The sequence below is a fragment of the Branchiostoma lanceolatum genome, chromosome 5 (genome assembly GCF_035083965.1).
Source record: "Branchiostoma lanceolatum isolate klBraLanc5 chromosome 5, klBraLanc5.hap2, whole genome shotgun sequence".
In the NCBI taxonomy this organism is placed as follows: Eukaryota; Metazoa; Chordata; class Leptocardii; order Amphioxiformes; family Branchiostomatidae; genus Branchiostoma; species Branchiostoma lanceolatum.
This window is the reverse complement of record NC_089726.1, coordinates 20,726,746-20,745,856: the sequence shown is the minus strand read 5'-3', so window position 1 is coordinate 20,745,856 and position 19,111 is coordinate 20,726,746. Positions and strand designations below refer to the sequence as shown.

Sequence of the window (19,111 nt, the reverse complement as noted above, 5' to 3'; positions counted from 1 at the left end):
GCGTCAGGTAAACACTAACACATAATCTACATGGCCCTTTTCCCAACCAGCAATTAACTATAAAAAGCGCTGCCCTATTTAATAACTAACCCTGTATACACTCCATCTAAAGGTTTATTTGAGGGCGGGGTTTGCAAACCATGATAGACATCAAACAATAAACAGATATTTGTCTTGTCCAATCACGACACACTAGCTACGTGGTTTAACTTGCAAATTTTGTCATCTTTTGTCTTTCACCAGCCACTGTTCAAGGTTCCCGTGAACGTTCTGCAAATCAAGAAACATCGCTTAAACTGCGTCGTTGTCGGAAGATAATATTTAGCTATAGAGGGACGAACAGTTGTGTAAGGCGTGATCACAAGCAAAGTAATCAGTGACAAGCTGAGATTCCTTATCAAAAACTATTGACACAGTTCCCCCGTCCTTACGTACGGTCGTACACCGTTCAGATAGCAGAGTCCTCACCAGAGGAGACCTCGCCGTCATTTAGTAGTCTTTAGTACAACTAGTCTGCGCAAAGGTGTTGGAAATATGGCCACGATGATCCTCTCACTTCTAGTGCTGGTCTCCATTGCAGGTGTGTCATACAGAATTCCTTTACTATGGCCAGATTTACGCACGCTAGGCCACTCAAGTAGAGTTCTCTAGTATATGATAGTAAAACTTCACTTGAGCAGCCCAAATTTAAGTTCCTCACTCGCAGCCACGAGTCGACTCCGAAAAATTGTATGTAAATTGGGCCTACAGCATGTTGTGGTGCGATTTATTCAGTCGTATTCCAGTTTAACACTTCATACATATTCGTTAAACAGATATGAGCATTTTCCTTGTATAACTAAGTCTTTTTCATAGCGTTTATACGAATTTGGGGTAGTAGGTTTTCACACTCTGTTCCTAGCGAACCCCATAGCGAAAAAAAACCGCCTCGATCTCTTAAAGAACGAAGAAATGCTCCATAAAGACGTTACGTCCATGTGCTATATTCGTTATTTTGCATTTGCTAGCTCGTTGCCCATGGAGGAAAATCAGTGATCGTGAGACATTGCTGAAGATACATGATTGACATTCTCCCATTACAATCCTAGATGGTTGCATTAACACACTTGTTATGTTTACTTTAATAGAAGGGAAACATAAACATGTTGTTTTTTGCTAGTTTTTTTTTCCTCTCCATTCTTACTCTTCTTCCTAGATCCTCTCAATGCAAATAGCTATTAAATGATAAATACTTACACATATTCATCTGCATGGCCCTTTTTTCCTTCGTGAACAGTCAAGTAAAAAAAGTGATGTCCTACTTAATAACTTACCCTGTATACACTCAACCCATGTAACCGTAAGAGGGCGGGATTTGCAAATCATTATAGACAGATATTTACCTTGTCCAGTCACAAGTTTTACAACTTTTTTTTCACAAACCAATATTCCTTATTTCTGCATATCTTCTGCATATCTAGCTAGAAACACCGTCTAAACTGCGTAGTCGGATGATGATAGTTAGAAAGACGAACAGTTAAGTAAGGCGTGATCACAAACGAGGTAATCAGTAACAAGCTGAGATTCCTTATCAAAAACTATTGACACAGTTCTCCCGTCCTTGTGTACATCCCTGCGCCGTTCAGATAACAGAGTCCTCGGTGACATTAAGTATTCTACATTACACTTAGTCTTCGCCGCAAAGGTGTAAGAAACATGGCCAAGACGATCCTCTCACTTCTAGTGCTGTTCTCCATTGCAGGTGTGTCATATTGAATTCCTTTACTACAGCGCGTCATTTAGTTCAGTCATGTATTACAGACTCCAGTGTAGCACTTCAAAGCTGCTCGTTAAACAGATAAGAGCGTTCGGCTTGTTTAAATGAGTCACAGCGTTTGGTACGACTTTTGGGTGGTGCGATTTTACATTGTTCTCTACGCCCCTGTTGCTTCCCAAACACGATTCTTATCCCAAACCTGCTCCGAAGCACTTTCTGGATATCCAGAACACGTCGCGAGCCAAGATTGCAGGTTTGGGATATCCCGAATGTGCTTTAGCGGAGCGCGACCTGGATAAGCAAGGGTGTCTATTCAGGTCGTGCTCTTTGGGGAGGAGCTTCATGTTTTAATGGCGAATCGAATGAACGCATTACTTGAAGAACGAAACAATGTTTCAACAAGACCTATTCGATCACAAACACAATTCGACATCGTCCATCTGCTTGGAGATTACGTAACAACAAGCCTTTACTTAGTAAACAAGCACAACTGTGAAATAGGTCATAGTTGACAATAGTTGACAATAAGGGGCGTCTGTCTTCACTGCTATTGCAAAGAAAAAATGAAAACCAACAAAACCAGATTTAGCATGAGTAATTCTGTTCCCTTTTTACATGTAATGAAGCTTAAAACATTCAGGTATTACAATCTATGGTAAACATTTCAGCTCGAATTTAATTTTCAAATGACGCAAGGTGACAGTTAATCAACTGGAAGGGTTTTGAAAACCGTCAGACGTTACAGGTAGCATCCACTACCTTTCGACAGTGACTGGTCACTGACTGGTCACTGACTGGTCACTGACTGGTCACTGACTGGTCACTGACTGGTCACTGACTGGTCACTGACTGGTCACTGCCTGGTCACTGACTGGTCACTGCCTGGTCACTGACTGGTCACTGACTGGTCACTGACTGGTCACTGACCGGTCACTGACTGGTCACTGACTGCTCACTGACTGCTCACTGACTACTCACTGACTGCTCACTGACTGGTCGCTGACTGGTCACTGACTGCTCACTGACTGGTCACCGTCAACCTGCAACGCAATGACTGACTGTTTTCAAAATCTATCCGTCTGCTCGAGTAACCGTTATCTGGCTTACTTTATTACCTACATGTCTAACCTTCATCGACGTAATATAAATGTTTTTTTTTTAATGTTTGTATCGCATAATCAGGTAACCAACAAAAACCTGCCAGAACCCATCCTCTGCTTGGAGAGTACAAGTAACCATCCTAAGACATAACACAGTTTTTTTTATGTTACGGTATGTACATGCTTCGTATGTGTAAGGGTACAGCATAAGGGTACAGTGGCGCCTGCTTGGGCTTTGAACTCAAAACCTTTAAAATCTGAGCAAATGAATCCTATAATATGTTTGTCGAACCCGTCAGGTCTGGAGGCCGCCAAGCCGGAGACGTCGCGGGAGAACCTGCGGAGTCTGCTGACCGACCACTTCACGACTCCCCGGCACCACGTCACCAACCCGGACGGCCTGATCACAGCGGAGAACTTCATCTACGACACGTTTAAAGGCTACAACATGCAAGTCGCCAGGCAATCTTTTGGCCTGCAGCATAACGGGGTGAGGTATTCTTTTGATATAGCTTGCAAAAAGAAAATTCTCGACTTCACAACGTCCACTTAAATAACAGTGACGCTAATTTTCCTTTCATAAACTGACGTTGCCTTTTATGTGTATTACCATTTTTTGTACGCGTCGTTACTTCCAGTGCACTAGCATGCCCTGTCAGCACTGTAATGCGTAGTTGGCGTAGTTGCATAAGGTGTGGCTTTTTGGTACGGGTTTGAACCCGGGGATGTCACTTTTTTTCTCTACCTTTTTTTTACCATTTATGACATTACCATACGTATACCTTAGATAAGGAAGGCCGTTATTTGATTGTATGGACGACATGCACGCGCGCATCAATTTTCGGCCGTTTACAAAAAAATTAAAGAACTTTTCGGCAATACTGTAAATGCCAAAAAGCAGCTGCGAAAAGAGAAAAAACATGCTGTAAATTGCAAACAAAAAAAGGATTTTGGAATATGGATACTAATTTCGTAGAATGCTATAGTCAATTCCAGACTCTAAGAAGACATCTTGAAAGATAGAACAAAAATGAAGAACCTGTAATATAGAATATTTCTGCGTACTATACTCGCATGAAAAGTTTGTTCATCCTTCCTGATCACGTAGATTTCATAGTACAGGCAACGTTTTGCCAATTTTTTTTTTTTCTTTCGCATGCTCGCATCAGTTTCGGGGTCCCAGAAAATGTTATCCATATAATCAAATCAACATGGCCTAATTGCATCTCGTGAGACCACACACTCTCCCAAATGTTAAAAAACGCTCAAATATGGTATCAAGCGATCAGCGATATGGCCACGACCGTACGAAATGGCGACGACCGTTTAAGAGACGACAGTCGCGACGGGGAAAATCGTCTGGTAAAGAATGTAAATGGCTACACCACAAGGTAGTGAGGTCCAAATACGTATTTAAGTATGACAATCGCGAATCATGTTGATTGTGCATGGTGGTCTACCACCATCATAAAACGTTTGATATTTATATACACAAAAAAATATATGGCCAAAAAGGTGATAAAAAGAAGTACTGAGTTTCATTGGAAACAGCTTTATGGAAACTACATAATAGATATCTTTACATGTGGGACGTTTACCTAACGTTTGCTAATCACTTAACGTTCTGGTAACACGCTCAATACGTCACCTATTCGCTGTATTGCTAATGATACAACGGGTCACTCATTAACCATTCCGTAGTGCAGATTATACAGCAAAACAAATACACGCTAAATGGACACATTCAAACTATGTCCTGGATCCCCAACGTCATATATATAAGGACCTATTTTATTAGCCATGAGCCAATTGTATATATTCTAGCAAAAAGATCTAGTACCTAGTACTTGAACCAATTATCCCGTTGGGGAACTTTTCAATCTGGCATAAGGACGTTTCAGCATATGAATAAATCGACCTCTAGCCGATCTGAACCATTTTGACTTGTCGCCAAGCAGGGAGTGATGGAACCGGTTGGTTTTTGGCATGATTTTAGGCATTTTATCGGGCTTTCTGCTTTATCATGTTTTCACTGTCTCTATCCCCCCCCCCCCACACACACACACGTGGGTTATAAAGAAGAAAACAACAACAACAAAAAACGACAAAGTAGAAAGCCACACAAAAACGGATAAAAACATGTCAAAACCAGTCGGACCCAGTGCTTGGAGAGGTATGATGACATATAGGACGACTAGAGTCATGATTATAGTTAGAGTTTAGAGTTAGGATTAGGGCTGAGTTAGAATTAAAGTAAGAGATAAAGCTAGGCTTCATCTTGACGGCAAAACGTCTAGAAAGAGACCTAGGCTTGGCACCAAAACGTTTTAATAGCCGCTAGTACACAGGGGTCGAGCTGTTAAGGTGCCGAATAACCAGACATTTGTTCCTCATTCTAACTCTGGCAATCTCGTACAGGAAACGTTTCAACCCGCAGTAGTAGACCTCCCCCGAAATCTTCATCATGCTGAAGGAGGTTACCTCAACAGAACGAAGAGAGAAATACCATCTATCTTTTTCAAGAATACAATCCCAACTAGTATTTAATCTAGTTATAGTATCTAGTATGTAGCCTGTTGGGGCAGTTTTAAAGAAAATTCCTGCCCGTAGGCTAATTTTTTTTTTTTTAATCAATTCATCAGAGCCTGATGTTGCCATCGATTTACGAAGAAAGGCGGCTCAAGTGTTACTGTAGCAGCATCTCTTCACCCTAGGCCGGAAACATCAATGCTCAAGACAAGCATGACTTCACTGACCCATTAGGAGAAGCAGGGGTTACGAAGGCTACTCGGGAAATTCCCTACCCCATTTAGACCGGAAAGTTTTGAGCCACTCATACCGGGGCATGCCCCTATTCTTTTTCGAAAGATGCGGTGGGTTCTTTTACGTGCTCAAGGTGTGGCTCTCCTCAAACACGGGACCTCCATTTAACGTCCTATCCGAGGGACGTCCCTAGACAAAGCTAGGTATTCATTTACACCTGAGTGAAGTGAGGAATTTTGTGTTAAGTGCCTTGCAAGTATATGTACAAGTACGTGTAACACGGAGAGGACAGACAGACAATGATGAACAGTATAACATGACTACTGTAGTCTTTACTTAGCCTCTACCAGGCCCCGCGGGATGGCTGGAAAAATAGTCGAAATTGGCCTTATAGAGTGAATATTATGCTAAGGGAGTTGGCTACGGAGAGAGGGTCCAATATGCCATCCATTTATAGCGGAAAACTGTACCCCTATAGCAGACTAACTCCTCTTTCATGTTTTTCTGTCTATTTGGCCAGTTTCTACTCTTTCCATCCTCCTCTGGAGCTTGGGAGAGGCTAGTCTTTACCCCTGAAACTAAGTTCTAACTTATTGGGTTCGGCTTCTTTTTCAGAGACATTTCTAAAAGCATTCCGTCAATCGTTCTAACTCCACCCATTGATCTTATACAGGAGACTTATATTGGCGTGAATGTGATCGGACTTTGGCCGGGTCGGTTGTTCATGTCGCCACGGGACAAGCCCATAATGCTGATCGCCGACTACGAGAGTCCGTACGAGATGTCCGGCGTGGAGGACAACGGTTCCGGGCTGGCCGCCCTGCTGGAGACCGCCCGCCTCATCACCTCACAGCCCTGCCTGCAGGACTACAGCGTAGGCTTCGTCGCCACCGACTTTTCCGCGAACAACGAAAGAGGCAAGTGGTCTCCTTAAGAAATGCAACACTTGAAAGTAAACGAGGACATATTGTCCTATCCTTAGAATATAAACAGACACACGCACACAGACACAGACTCGCACGTTTAAGCCGCATGTAGATATGTAAATACTTAGGACCGCAGTTACAAGCAGCGACAACTATAGCTGCAGCGCAATGTGAACCAGTCAGAATTACCCTGACTGGTTCCGTCAGACGGTCATGCGAATCTGTACCCGTGTGTGTGTGTTTGTGTGAGTATTTGCGTACGTGTGTATGTGTGTGTGTGTGTGTGTGTGTGTGTGTGTGTGTGTGTCTGTGTGCGTGTCTTTGCGTACGTGTGTGTATGTGTGTGTTTGTGTGCGTGTCTTTGGGTACGTGTGTGTATGTGCATGTATGTATGTGTGTGTGTGTGTGTGTGTTTGTGAGTGCGTGTCTTTGCGTACGTGTGTGTATGTGTCTGTATGTGTTTGTGTGTGTGCGTGAGTGTGTGTGTGTGTGTGTGTTTGTGTGCGTGTCTTTGCGTACGTGTGTGTATGTGTGTTTGTTTGTATTTCTGTGTGTGTATTTGCGTACGTGTGTGTATGTGTGTGTGTGTGTTTGTGGGCGAGTCTTTGCGTACGTGTGTGTATGTGTGTGTATGTATATGTGTGTGTGTTTGTGTTTGTGTGTGCGCGTCTTTGCGTACGTGTGTGTATGTGTCTGTGTGTGTTTGTGTGTGGTTGTGTGTGTGTGTTAGTGTGTGTGTGAGTGTGTGTTTGTGTGCGTGTCTCTGCGTACGTGTGTGTATGTGTGTTTGTATTTCTGTGTGTGTATTTGCGTACGTGTGTGTATGTGTATGTGTGTGTGTGTGTGTGTGGTTGTGTGTGTGTGAGTGTGTGTGTGAGTGTGTGTGTTTGCAATGCATGTATATATAATCTATAATCTCCAGCTAGTAACATAATGTTTCTTTCCACGTTGCAGATCTACAGATCACCCCCTGCGATACGCTAGCCTGCGGAGCCCGGGCGTTTGTGACCGACATCCTCGTACCTTTCATGAACAGCAGTGACATAGGAACTAAAGACATCCAGTTCATCGTCCTGGACAGTCTCCTAAACTTCAACAACACTCCGGGAGCTCAAAACATTCCCGACGAAGATGCCTTCAAAACGGTGCGTTCACATCATTCTTTTGACTCGTTGTAGGCCACAGTAAGTATATTTTTGGATGCAATCACAAATTTCATACGCGAAGACGAAAAAACATGCGCAAAAAAGCAAGATGCGCAAATATTTGAAAAAGACACCATACGCGTTCTAAAAAAATTTGAAGCGACGAAAACTTGCTATTACAGTTTTTTTTTTTTTTTATTCAAGAAGGGCACAATGTAATACTAGTGTGGTAAGGACTGAGCTGGTATACCTATCTGACTTACCAATTGGGCATCTACAATCAATTTTACCACCTTAGTGTCATCTCTACACGTACCTAACGCGTTTGTTTGTCTGTACCTGTATTTATTCTCGAAAAATGCTCCATTCGGCCATCAAGGGCGCTTTTCATAGAGGTCGAGATGTGGGCATGTCAAGGGGTCAACATAACTATAAATAAGTGCAAGTGTGGAGAAAATATGTATCTGGTCTGCATTATGTGGTTGTAATTAACCCTGCAGCAATTCAGCACTGGCTGCAATTGCACGGGTAATTTTTGACCAATAAACCATTTTATCATTATCATAATATCATAGGTACCCGGATTGGTGGACTCTGCTAACGCCATCCAAGCTGACAGCTACAGGGGGAATTTCCTTGCCGTCGTCTCTCGGGATTACGACTCATCCCTCGCGGCTGCTTTTAACAGCAAGTTCGATGAAGCGGGCAGCCCGCAGTTCAAGAGACGTGTGAGTTACAATTTGATAGTTTATTTATTCTGTAGTCAGATTTGCAGGTACATGGCGGCAGCTGGTTATGTTACGTGGCAACAAACACGCTGATGCAACCAACAGACAAATTATATAGAACAGACTAATCCCCAAAAGTCAACTGACTTTCACACCACAATGAACCCTCAGTAACACTTCCTTTCAACTAGACGTTGCGACTGCCAAGAGACCAAGATTTGAAAGGTCACTCAACGAATTTTATTCATTTGATGAACAAAAAATACGTTCTTTAGGTTTTGTTGTCTTTAAAACCATAATTTTACAACGTGCATCATATCCCAATTATGACGTCAAGGGGGCAAACATACAAGATTGGCTCCTCAATGGTCGATCAGCGATCGTCGTCTAGTGGAAAGGGGGCCGAAGACAGTCGGAGCCGCATAGGTAGTTTTTTGCTGATGTGACCCCCTCGAAACTTCAGGCTCACATTTCTGCATAGCCGGGTGGCAATCCAGAGTTGCCAACCCAAGATAAATTTAAAGTGTTCAAAAGCTTTTTCCAAGAACTATCACAGAGTGAAACTCATTGCCTGTAGGACATCCTCACTAGATTCCTATTAACAAAGTATGGAGTTAGACGCGCAAAGCCTTTGCACGCCTTTCTACTTGTATTTTGTTAAATGTGACAAGTCGTACCATTTTATTAGTAAAGACCAACAGATTTCCCGAAAATACTTTCGTTAGGTCTAAAGAAAATATGACTTTAGAGTTTCCCTTTTACACGATCAGTGATGTCTCGCCTGCTGAATCAGCACTCCATTTAGAAGCTCTGAGGAAGGTGTCTGAGAGACACCAAAACATCAGCAGCTGAGACATTACTTGTTCTGTCAAAAGAAAACTCTAAGGCACTAACAGTTGTCGTCTTTCAACAGGGTTTGACCCTTCCGTTCACGAGTATAACGGACGAACTAAAGCAAGACCCCCTATGGCAACTATACAGCGGTCTGACGGATGTTGACATCAAAGCGTTCTATGAAGTAATACCAGAGGTGAAGGCCTTGTTCCTCACTGACACAAGTAAGTATATTTTGATGATAGACCTTTTGCCAATTACGGCGGCAATTTTGAATTTCCCGGGGTCAGCTCGGGGTCATGCACCAAAGTGAGGCCCAGGTTGTTTCGAGCCTATGATAAGCCTATGTTACAATGAAGGCATGTCATCTTTCGTGGTACATTTTGGCCCTCTAAGGTGAAATGCTGTGGTATATGTGCCTGTCATGTTTTAAGAATATCATTGTGGACATTTGGACTTGATTTGGGCTAAATTCTTTTTCATTGTTTAAAGTTTTTGACGGGTGAATTCAGAACATTTAGTGTTAGTGCTTATATCCCCTATCTGTACTTTGCATAGATTGCAACGCGTGAAATCCCACAAAAACGTGCACCGAAATCGGGTTGATTTCCATTTGGGAAGAAATTTAAGTTTGGTGGTTATTTTAAACTTTTCAGTGTCTTCATAATTCTATCATCTGTGCCGAGAGGGGCGGTGTGGTTTCTGGTTGCATTCTGTTGCATTACTCTTCCACTGCAGTAATATTCAGAGGAAGAGAGAAGGAATGGGACAGCCTGACCACCGATGACTCCATGACCATCACTGATGAGAGGCTGGACTTCCTGAAGAAGACCACGGACGCCTTGACCAGGATGGTGGAGGATCTCACCGGTCATAAGGAAACATGCAATAAAGGTACGTGCGGTAAAGGCACTTTACACGACTTTCCCTGGCGGTTAAGTGACGCCCACCGAGCCTCTTCGGCTTATCTGTCTAAAAGTGTACGTATTCTGTTGCCCACTGCACGAAATGGCCTCGGATCCTTACGTATCCTGACGTGATCCGGAACCTAAGATCCGGAAGAATCCGAACGGATCCGGGGCCGTATATATATCAGCAGGCTAACGGGATTCCAGATATTGGGACTCAAAGTACCACTTGCATATTTGAGTCCCAATATTTGGATGCCCATTGGCCTGCAGAGAAATATACGACCCCTGATCCGTTCGGATTCTTCCAGATCTTAGGTTCCGGTTTACGTCGGGGTACTTCAGGATACGTCAGGATCCGAGGCCATTTCGTGCAATGTAATGTGCTAACATGTAGCACATTTGTAGCCAATAACCGTTACTTTTTAAAGGTAAGCACTGGATAAACGTTGAACTGTAATTTTCGACACAATAATTCGACTCCAATACTTGTCAAGGGATGAGCAGTCCACTGATTCTGTGACGTCACGTTATGCAGACAGGACACGTGTCTTTGTAAACAGTGGACTATTAGTTTCAGAGAGTCTGTGGCGCCCCCCGTTTCTGTTGACAGATAGTTGTCAAACCCTGATGTAACGTAAAATGACCAATTAACGTCTGATTCAAAACGTATTTATCTTAAAACCACGCGGACAGAGCTAAATATTACCCATGAGCAGAAATATCAGCTCTTCTAAAATGAAAATGCATGGTCTGTAAGTTTTTCTCCGCCTGTTTAACGCCATGTGAGCATGTATTTATATTGATGTTTATGATGCAGAATTTTGCTAGGCTTACCTTTTATCGTCCACTTCAGTATTTTCCCTTCTAGCGCTATGCGTGAAGAACATAGACCAGAAAAATGCACATAAACTGTCGAAAATAGTCTACAAATGATAGTAAAATCACTATGTTTGACACCCCTGCTTGCTTGATGCGATGGAAGAAAACAATGGTAATCTGTGAATTTCATCGACATGCGCTGCACGTGGCGTTCATGTGGTAAACGCATGGACATCACGTTTTGACATGCAGAAATTAACCTCCGGTGCGGGGGTCGCATAATAAACTACGCGGTGTCGAATTACATATGAAATACGTCATGCATGACGCTTCCGTGCAACTTGTTACTGGCTCAGGTTTTTTTTCTGTTATGTCGCTGGACGTAAACCTTTTTCATAATTTTGTATAATATAGGGAGATGGCTAAGGATCATACTTAAGACGTTCCTTATTGCTAATGAGAACAGTCTTTGGCATATGTGGACGTAACTCAAACTGGGCGTAAACTTGTCCTGCACGTACATAGGTCATGTTTCGTTGGATGGTTTGTTTTATTACTCTCGCAAAATAAGTCTGGTTTGGTGTCCAAGTCTTTTTTTTTTTAATTTGTCCAGTGACGCCGAATGTTCTGACTCTATATGTAAAAAAGAAAATACGACACCGCCGTTTTACAATAACCTGGCTGGATTACCAATGGACATGGTTTCCAAAATATTTGTTTAAACCATATGTGGACGCCAATATTTTGGAAACATATTCAATTGATAAACGTGTAACATATTCGAAAATTAATGCAACCTTCGATCTTGGTGATAACCAATTCAAAACAATTGTTTTACAATTTCAACGAGCATAGAAATACTGAGAATCGATGTGTATTGTTCAGAAACATATACATTTAATGATATACAAAAAGAAGCCGTGTCAGAGCTATGTAAATCGTAGTATTCCATTATATCATATATTGCGTAATAATGTTAGTTTACTACACTAGTACATGTATAGAAAGTTATTGATAATCCATGTTAGTTGCCATGAATTCTACCTCATACAATTGTTGTGCAATAAAATTATGCTTGGCTTAGAAAATGTTACCCCTGCTCACAACACAATACAGGACGTAAGATTAAGATTCAAACATAAAACAATTTCTTCACCTACCTTCACCAGATCCTATGTCTGAGTTTCCGGCTGAGCCAGGGTTTCAGATGACAGGAACGCTGGGTGAGAATTTTCAGGCCAAGGACAACGTCACCCTGACCGTGCACACCGTCAAGCCTCACGGCGTGGTCAACGTCACCCTGGCTTCTCCAGGATCATGGAGTCTGAACATGATCGGTAAGACTACTTATCTCAGAACCTTCTGTATCTGTATCTATATAGCCGGTATAATCGCCATTTGTTTGGTCATTCGTGTGGCGTTACGGCAGGGTGTTCGCCCCAAAACCAAGCGGTCCCGGGTTCGAATCCCCAGACATCACCGATGTTGTGCCCTTGGGAAAGGCACTTTACATGACTTTCCTCACTCCACCCAGGTGTAGAAATGGGTATATTGTTTTCTGTACGTGGCACTGTTGAAATAAGTTATGAAAAACTTGAGTGCAGTGCCACGTCGTCCATGTATATCCAAAAACGACGTAAAAACAAACAAAAGAGCACCAGCTTCGCAGGCACGAGGCCCGACAGCAGCTGGTTATATAACACTGAACGGCCTGTCACATCTACTCTTTGTACATCTGACTGCAACTGTTTTTTAAAGCTATTTAGTAAGCTACTACTGTACTCGATGGCAACGAGTTTCATTCTACTTTGGTTCTCAGAAAATACGAATTTTTGAACACATCAATCCTTGGTTGATAACTCTGACACTTAAAGGCATGACTATTTTTTGTCCTTTCCTGGGCTGGTATTAGATACTTATCAGTCGGTACGTCCACAAGTTTGTAAGTTTCTACTTTGCTCCCTATCATTGCCCAACCAAACGCATGGTATGTCCTGGGTTGGGAGTAGCCTCGAAATCATATAGATAGAAACATTTTTGCTCCAGTACGCCTGAATTCTAACCTACTCTATCTCGAGCTTGCCCTTTTTTTTTTTATCGCATCCAAATATGTCTTTCCAAGCTACTTTCAAATGAAATTCACAGGCTGCTGGCGCAGACTATTTTGAAAGACTGGCAGACACAATCACAGATGATCTTGCTCAAGACACATGGTCTGGAGCAGAAGGTCGAGAGGCCATGGTCGGCTATATATAACAGGGGCTTAAGACTTTGACCTTACATAGACAGAAAAAAATACATTGAGCCAGTTCAAAAGAGATATTGCTACAAGGATTAGCCTTACTAATCTACAATCGAAGTTCATTTTGAGTCTGCTTATGATCGTTTTGTCGAATACTTTCAACATCCCTCACTCACTCACTCATGACCCATGACCTCAGTGGTCGTAGGGGCGTCATGACAGCCAGCCGCAATGATCCGTGCCCATCCTGTTCTGTCCTCGGCCTCTCTGATCAGTTGTGTAGCGCTCAGGCCAGTCCATGTCTTGATGTTGTCCAACCAGGTTTTCTTTGGCCTTCAACATCCCAGGTTAATGATAACGATAATGCTATTAACCGACGGATACTTTTAAATAGCAAGCTGGGTACAAAAGATAAAACAATGAATATGTGCTGGTAACGCTGCTGAGGAAATTCTTCATCGCATCTATTGTATTCCACACAGGAACCTACGATCCACTTGAGGACATGCAACATCTGTATCTTCCCGAACCGTTTAATGTGGAGGGAGCGCCCGGTACCATATCGTGTAGGGTGTTAGGAAGGGTGAGTCAGTGATAGGTTATCTCAGATAGCAAAGTTCCTGGCTAACGTTTCATTTGTCCACTAGGTCAAGTCAAAGTTCATTCCCGCACCCATTAGGCCATTGCACTGGTCTATGTCTACAAGGTACCTTCATCACAATACTAATGACTAGAGCTGATGCTTGCCGCAAGGCGGCGCTGCTGTGAGGAAAATGCGGTGCCAAACGTGACTGAGTTTTTATCTCCCTCCTCTCGTCCTGGTTATTGCCTGGTATCACGTCACCTAGTGGCGATAAGTAGCTACAGTCATTATTTATTTATCTATTCATTTATCATTACCACGAGCAACGCAGCCAGGCGGACTGCCAAAAAGCTGGCAGGTAAATTCCTTTTGAGAGCGTAGTATATGTATACGATGTTCTCTTAGATTGGTAGCAGATTTGAGATGATTCGTGTCATTTGTACCTTCGATCGGTGATACTGTGTAATTTTAACATTTAATCTTATTATGAAATGATGACGTGTTGTTGCTGTAAGAATTGTGAATTGCAACGCAATTCAGGCTGTCTCAGCCTGCGATGTTGTAAACATTGAATAAAGTTTCTTTATATTAGTAAAGAAGTTTCCTTTGACTCACCAGCCTGATGAAACAGTTGAACCATCATATTATTTTACTACTAATACTATGTGTATACATTTATCCCACTTACAATTATCCTTTGTATTAACCGCCAAATCCTTCATGTTCTTTGTCAATGAGTGTGTGGTTATAGATAAGGGAGCACACCCCAGTTTATTTGGGGTTTCAATTGGAGGCTGCGCACCCTCGAGTCTAGGTACTGTCTCTTCCAGGGAAGTATTCCGAAGTAAATCAACTGTGTATGGGATGAAAGCCTATCCCTTCCGCTATAGGACCAGCTGAGTTATGTTTCTTCATCTCTCTAATTTTGGTAAATCAGGAGACAAAAACATAATTTTCACGTCAAAAACGATGGTCAAATTTTGGCACTTTTGTGTAGGATAAAACTCGTAGGAAAAAATTTCTGGGTAGAAACGACTGACGTTGTCAGAAAGAGAAAAACCTAGCGTACAGTCGAGTCAATTATGAAGAAAATTCTAGTACATTGTACTTAGATTTCTTTAATCATCCACGGCGCGAGGCATGTCAGCATAACCCACAGAACGCAACAAAGGTCAATCTCGGGCCAACGGACATTTCACCATCAACGCGGATGGATATCCGGAAGTAAGGCTCAGATCGAAACGCAATTTTCACCCAAAACACACCCATTCATACGCTTTTCAGCCATGCTAGTATCTAATATCAGTTCGAAGCACATTATGAGAAATCTAAACTCAAACCCAGCCCCTCTAACCTTTCCGTCACTTTTTTGTCGCGCACTTCGGGGTGTGCACCGATAACACAATGTATGCCTTTTTGTGTCACAGTTCCATCGGCACGACTCACGCCTGGTGATGTTCACTGGTAGGATGAGAGGGTACTGCACAGAGAGGCTTTCGTTTTTCAATGAAAGACCCGGAGGATTTGACAGAGCCGGATTTCTGACTCTCTCTAGTATTAAAGGTAAGTAATCCGACTTTCTTTGAAATGACTTGTAGTTTCGGGCTAAGTTTTTAGAAGTAAGAGAACGTACGTACGGTCATTCGAAAACTGGACAGCTTTCATAGACCATGTCAAGTAAATAAAAGAAGAAAGCATCAAACAACGATGACTAATGTTACAGTCATCACTTGGAATTATTATTTTCAGTTGGGTGAGAGGCAGAAAAAATGTCTTATCTTATATGTGGCTAATATAACTTTCACGGTCGTCTTACTTAGACAGTAACGGACGCTAGCTAGCTCCAGGCTCCGCGGATGGCTGGAAAAATTGTAGAATAGTATGCTAAGGGAGTCGGCTACGGAAGGAGGGTCCAATATGCCATCAACGAACTATACCCCTATGGCAGACTAACTCCTCTTGCATGTTTGTCCGTCTATTTGGCCAATTTCTACTCTTTCCAGCCACCTCTAGAGCCTGGTAGAAGCTAGAGGCTAGCCACTTTTGAAAAAGACAGAAAGACAAAAACATTGACAGTAGCTACCAGACTTTTAAGGCTGCTTTGTTAAATTTTCCATGTATTCACATGTACCAGCTAATTTTATTATAAAGGGGAGAAATCCCATTCGTGGCTTTAATTTCTTTCAAACCATTAACTGATACTAATGTAGCGGTGCATTATTCCTAAAACATACGTGTTGCGGGAAAAGGAAAAAAAGGTAGTAATAGTGGTGCCTGTAATTTGGCTTATGTCTGATAGGTAAGACTGGTGCCAGCATTTTGGACATTTCATTGAGAACAAGTTTTTACGTGGTTCAGTTTATTGCCTCCATGGAAATGGAGATTATGTTTTCCTCTGTGCTGGTTTGTAAATACCTGTATGCACTCCCGGTTGTGTATCAAGAAGCTTAAGGCTTGTTTTTTGTTTGCTTGTTTGTGTTTTGGTGTTTTCATAATATTTGGTATGTAGTTCGGTACAGACGAGAAGGCTGAGGTGGTTTGGTCACGTCATAAGACGACCCCCACAAACACTAGTGTACAAAGCCTACAGCCAGGAGTTCGCCACCCCCAGACCCCGGGGAAGACCACCGAAGAGATGGAAAGACCAAATTGTGAAGGACACGGGCTTAAACAGTCGGGAAGCGGAGGCTAGGGCAAGGGACAGGACTACATGGAGGATCCTCCTGGAAAGCAAGGGGCCAGGTTCTGGCCTGAGCACGTAGGCAGGCAGTTCGGTCGTGACCTCTGAAAAATTATTAGATTTTTCTAATGTTTGATTATGTCAGGCCAAAATATAAAAACTACACACTAAGTATTTTTTTTAAATATCCTAGAAGCTGCTAGTAGCAGTGGGCCCAGCCTGGCGTTGCCGGTGGTCCTCAGTCTACTGGGCGGCATGGCCTTCTCCGCCGCCCTGGCTGCTGTAGCGTGGTTCGTGTACACCAAGTAAGTACGATCCGTTCTTTTTTTTCTAATCTATAATTGACACTGAATCAAGTCATAGTTACGTGTATCCGTGAATAGTTTCATCAGGCTGGTGAATGACTGACTAACAATTTTTTTTATTAACAGGGGCATATATAAAAAACGAGCCAATGTTTCGATTGCCATCTGTTATCTCCTTCTGGGCAAATCTTACTTGTTCAATTTCCAGTGCAGCTAGGTATTACTACTAACAATTATTGTTACTTTACATTGAAAAATATTTATGTATATGTCTATGTGACAACACTTAGTAGCGTGTGCAGTCCAGTGGTTAGCGATCTTGCCTCTGGAACTAGAAGCCCCGGGTTCGATCCCGGCTGTGTTGCTCACCCGACATGCACGCTACTGGAAAGGGTCACAGTCCCTATAGCTAGGGCGGGACGTTAAGCCGTGGTCCACTGTTCATTGTGCTTGTCAAAAAGAGCTAGGGGAATTTCCCCGGTACAATGAACCTGTGAATACTGCATATAGCTTCTGTCTTCTCTGTCACGACCAGTGGAAGATTAGCTCATCTGTTAATTGAGTAATTTGAGCTAAACTGATTCGAGATCACTTTCTTTTTTTTTACTGAGAATTTCAATTTATCATTGGAAGGTTCTAATACATACTCACGTGACGTTGTCTTTCACACAGACGCCTGGCGGATGCATCTGCCAACTCGCTCCCCATGAAAGAAAATCAGTGATCGTGAGATGCGACTGAAGATGAGCCAAGCATTCCAGGACGGAGTCATTGTATTCTAGCATTTAGTCCACAGTTCATAAGATATCTCGCTCTTCTACGCCAAATTGCGCAAAGTGGCGCAAACCGGTGTCAATTGGTGCCCATTTGTCACATTTGCTAGCTTTAAAGAATATCGCAATTCGATCGCAAAACGGCGCAGTCACTGCATGTATCTTTTTAGTGAATTTTCATCATTGTACATTGATTTTTCATTCAGTGGCAACACTGCGATTTTGAAATAAAGTTATTACCTTCGCCAAGGAGATTATGCTTTTGTCTGTGTCATAGCGGAATGGCTGTTGTGCGGGTGTGTATGTAGGTCAACAGATTAACCGGAGAAGCTGTGAGTAGATCTTCATGATATTCGGAAGGTGAGTAGCAGTTGCAAAAAAACAAAGGTCAAGTTCGAAAATGATTAAGCTGACGTTTTCCTACAGTATTGCAGCAGGCCGTGTATATGTATGTGTGTTTGTTTGTTTGTTTGTTTGTTTGTTTGTTTGTTTGTATGGTGACATCATAACACAAGAAGCTGTGGATGGTTCGGCATAATATTTTTGGATCGGTAGGGATAGCGAAAAATGAAAGATTAAGTTCGATAATGGGCATCCCAGCGGGTACCTTAGGTACTGCAGCAGTGCTTTAAAGTTTGAGGTCAAATTATCTGCATTTGCTACGATCATGATTTTTTTGGAGTAGACCGTTCACATTAAGTTAACTTTTAAAAGAGATACACAAGACGTTACACAAAATCTTGTATCTCAGACGAGGATATATGTCAATCGGTCGCACGGGGCTTTGTTTCGTAATCCTACGGGGTCATACGCCGTGTACTGCACTGTGCCCTCCTTGTATGTAACGTTATCAACAACCTGTAACCTTTGCCCCCGTGAGATAAAGACCAGATATGTTCAGTGCCGGCGGACACCAATGTGCTGTACTGTATAGTACCAGCATTCAGGCCCAACCAAAACGGTTAAAAGGTATTTTCGTGTTTTTTTTTTGCTATTCTCTTGTATGAAATCTAGCTAGTCTCTACCAGGCTCCACAGGTCGCTGGAAAATCCGTACGAATTAGCCAAATAGACGGAGAATATGCCAGAGAAGTTAGTCCGCTATAGAAGTTACAGTTTGCGATCTCTAGACCGCGGATGGCATACATGTTAGACCCTCTCTCCGTAGCCAACTCATTTAGCATACTATTTACTCTATTTGGCCAATTTCTACTGTTTTTTCAGCCATCCGCAGGGCCTGTTATAGGCAAATATCTAGATACATAACTGTTTGATTATACCTGTGTCAGATCTTGGGTGTGTGTAAATTCGGCCGTAGAACCACTGTGATAATCCACAAACAGAAGAGCCTGTGTGATAGGGTTATATGACGTTGTTACCTAAACTGAACATACTATAATCATGTAAGTGATAACCTTACATACTGAAATATAGCACCCAACTTAAAAACAAGATGCGTCGCACAGTGCAACCCCCCCCCCCCGTCCATTAACAGTAGTAACATAGGGTTGGACATTTTCAAAAGGTAAACATTTGGAGAGATTTGA

At 42.5% G+C, this 19,111-nt stretch overlaps 1 protein-coding gene across 1 annotated transcript; it reads left to right on the top strand.

The window, feature by feature from the left end:
* Nucleotides 1-502: 502 nt before the first annotated feature.
* On the top strand, nt 503-17,819 carry LOC136435951 (uncharacterized). Its single transcript, XM_066429662.1, has 12 exons — nt 503-580; nt 3,156-3,346; nt 6,293-6,536; nt 7,500-7,690; nt 8,266-8,418; nt 9,332-9,476; nt 9,991-10,146; nt 12,152-12,319; nt 13,707-13,807; nt 15,235-15,370; nt 16,681-16,792; nt 17,465-17,819. The coding sequence occupies exons 1-12, from the start codon at nt 535-537 to the stop codon at nt 17,514-17,516; spliced, it is 1,695 nt and encodes a 564-aa protein (XP_066285759.1). The 5' UTR covers nt 503-534; the 3' UTR covers nt 17,517-17,819.
* Nucleotides 17,820-19,111: the final 1,292 nt, after the last annotated feature.

Excerpts from the sequence above, each read along its gene's own strand:
- LOC136435951 (XM_066429662.1), top strand. The coding sequence starts at position 535 with ATGGCCACGATGATCCTCTCACTTCTAGTGCTGGTCTCCATTGCAG. Across the intron at positions 7,691-8,265 it reads ACGAAGATGCCTTCAAAACG|GTACCCGGATTGGTGGACTC; the intron begins GTGCGTTCACAT and ends ATAATATCATAG. Across the intron at positions 16,793-17,464 it reads GCGTGGTTCGTGTACACCAA|ACGCCTGGCGGATGCATCTG; the intron begins GTAAGTACGATC and ends TCTTTCACACAG.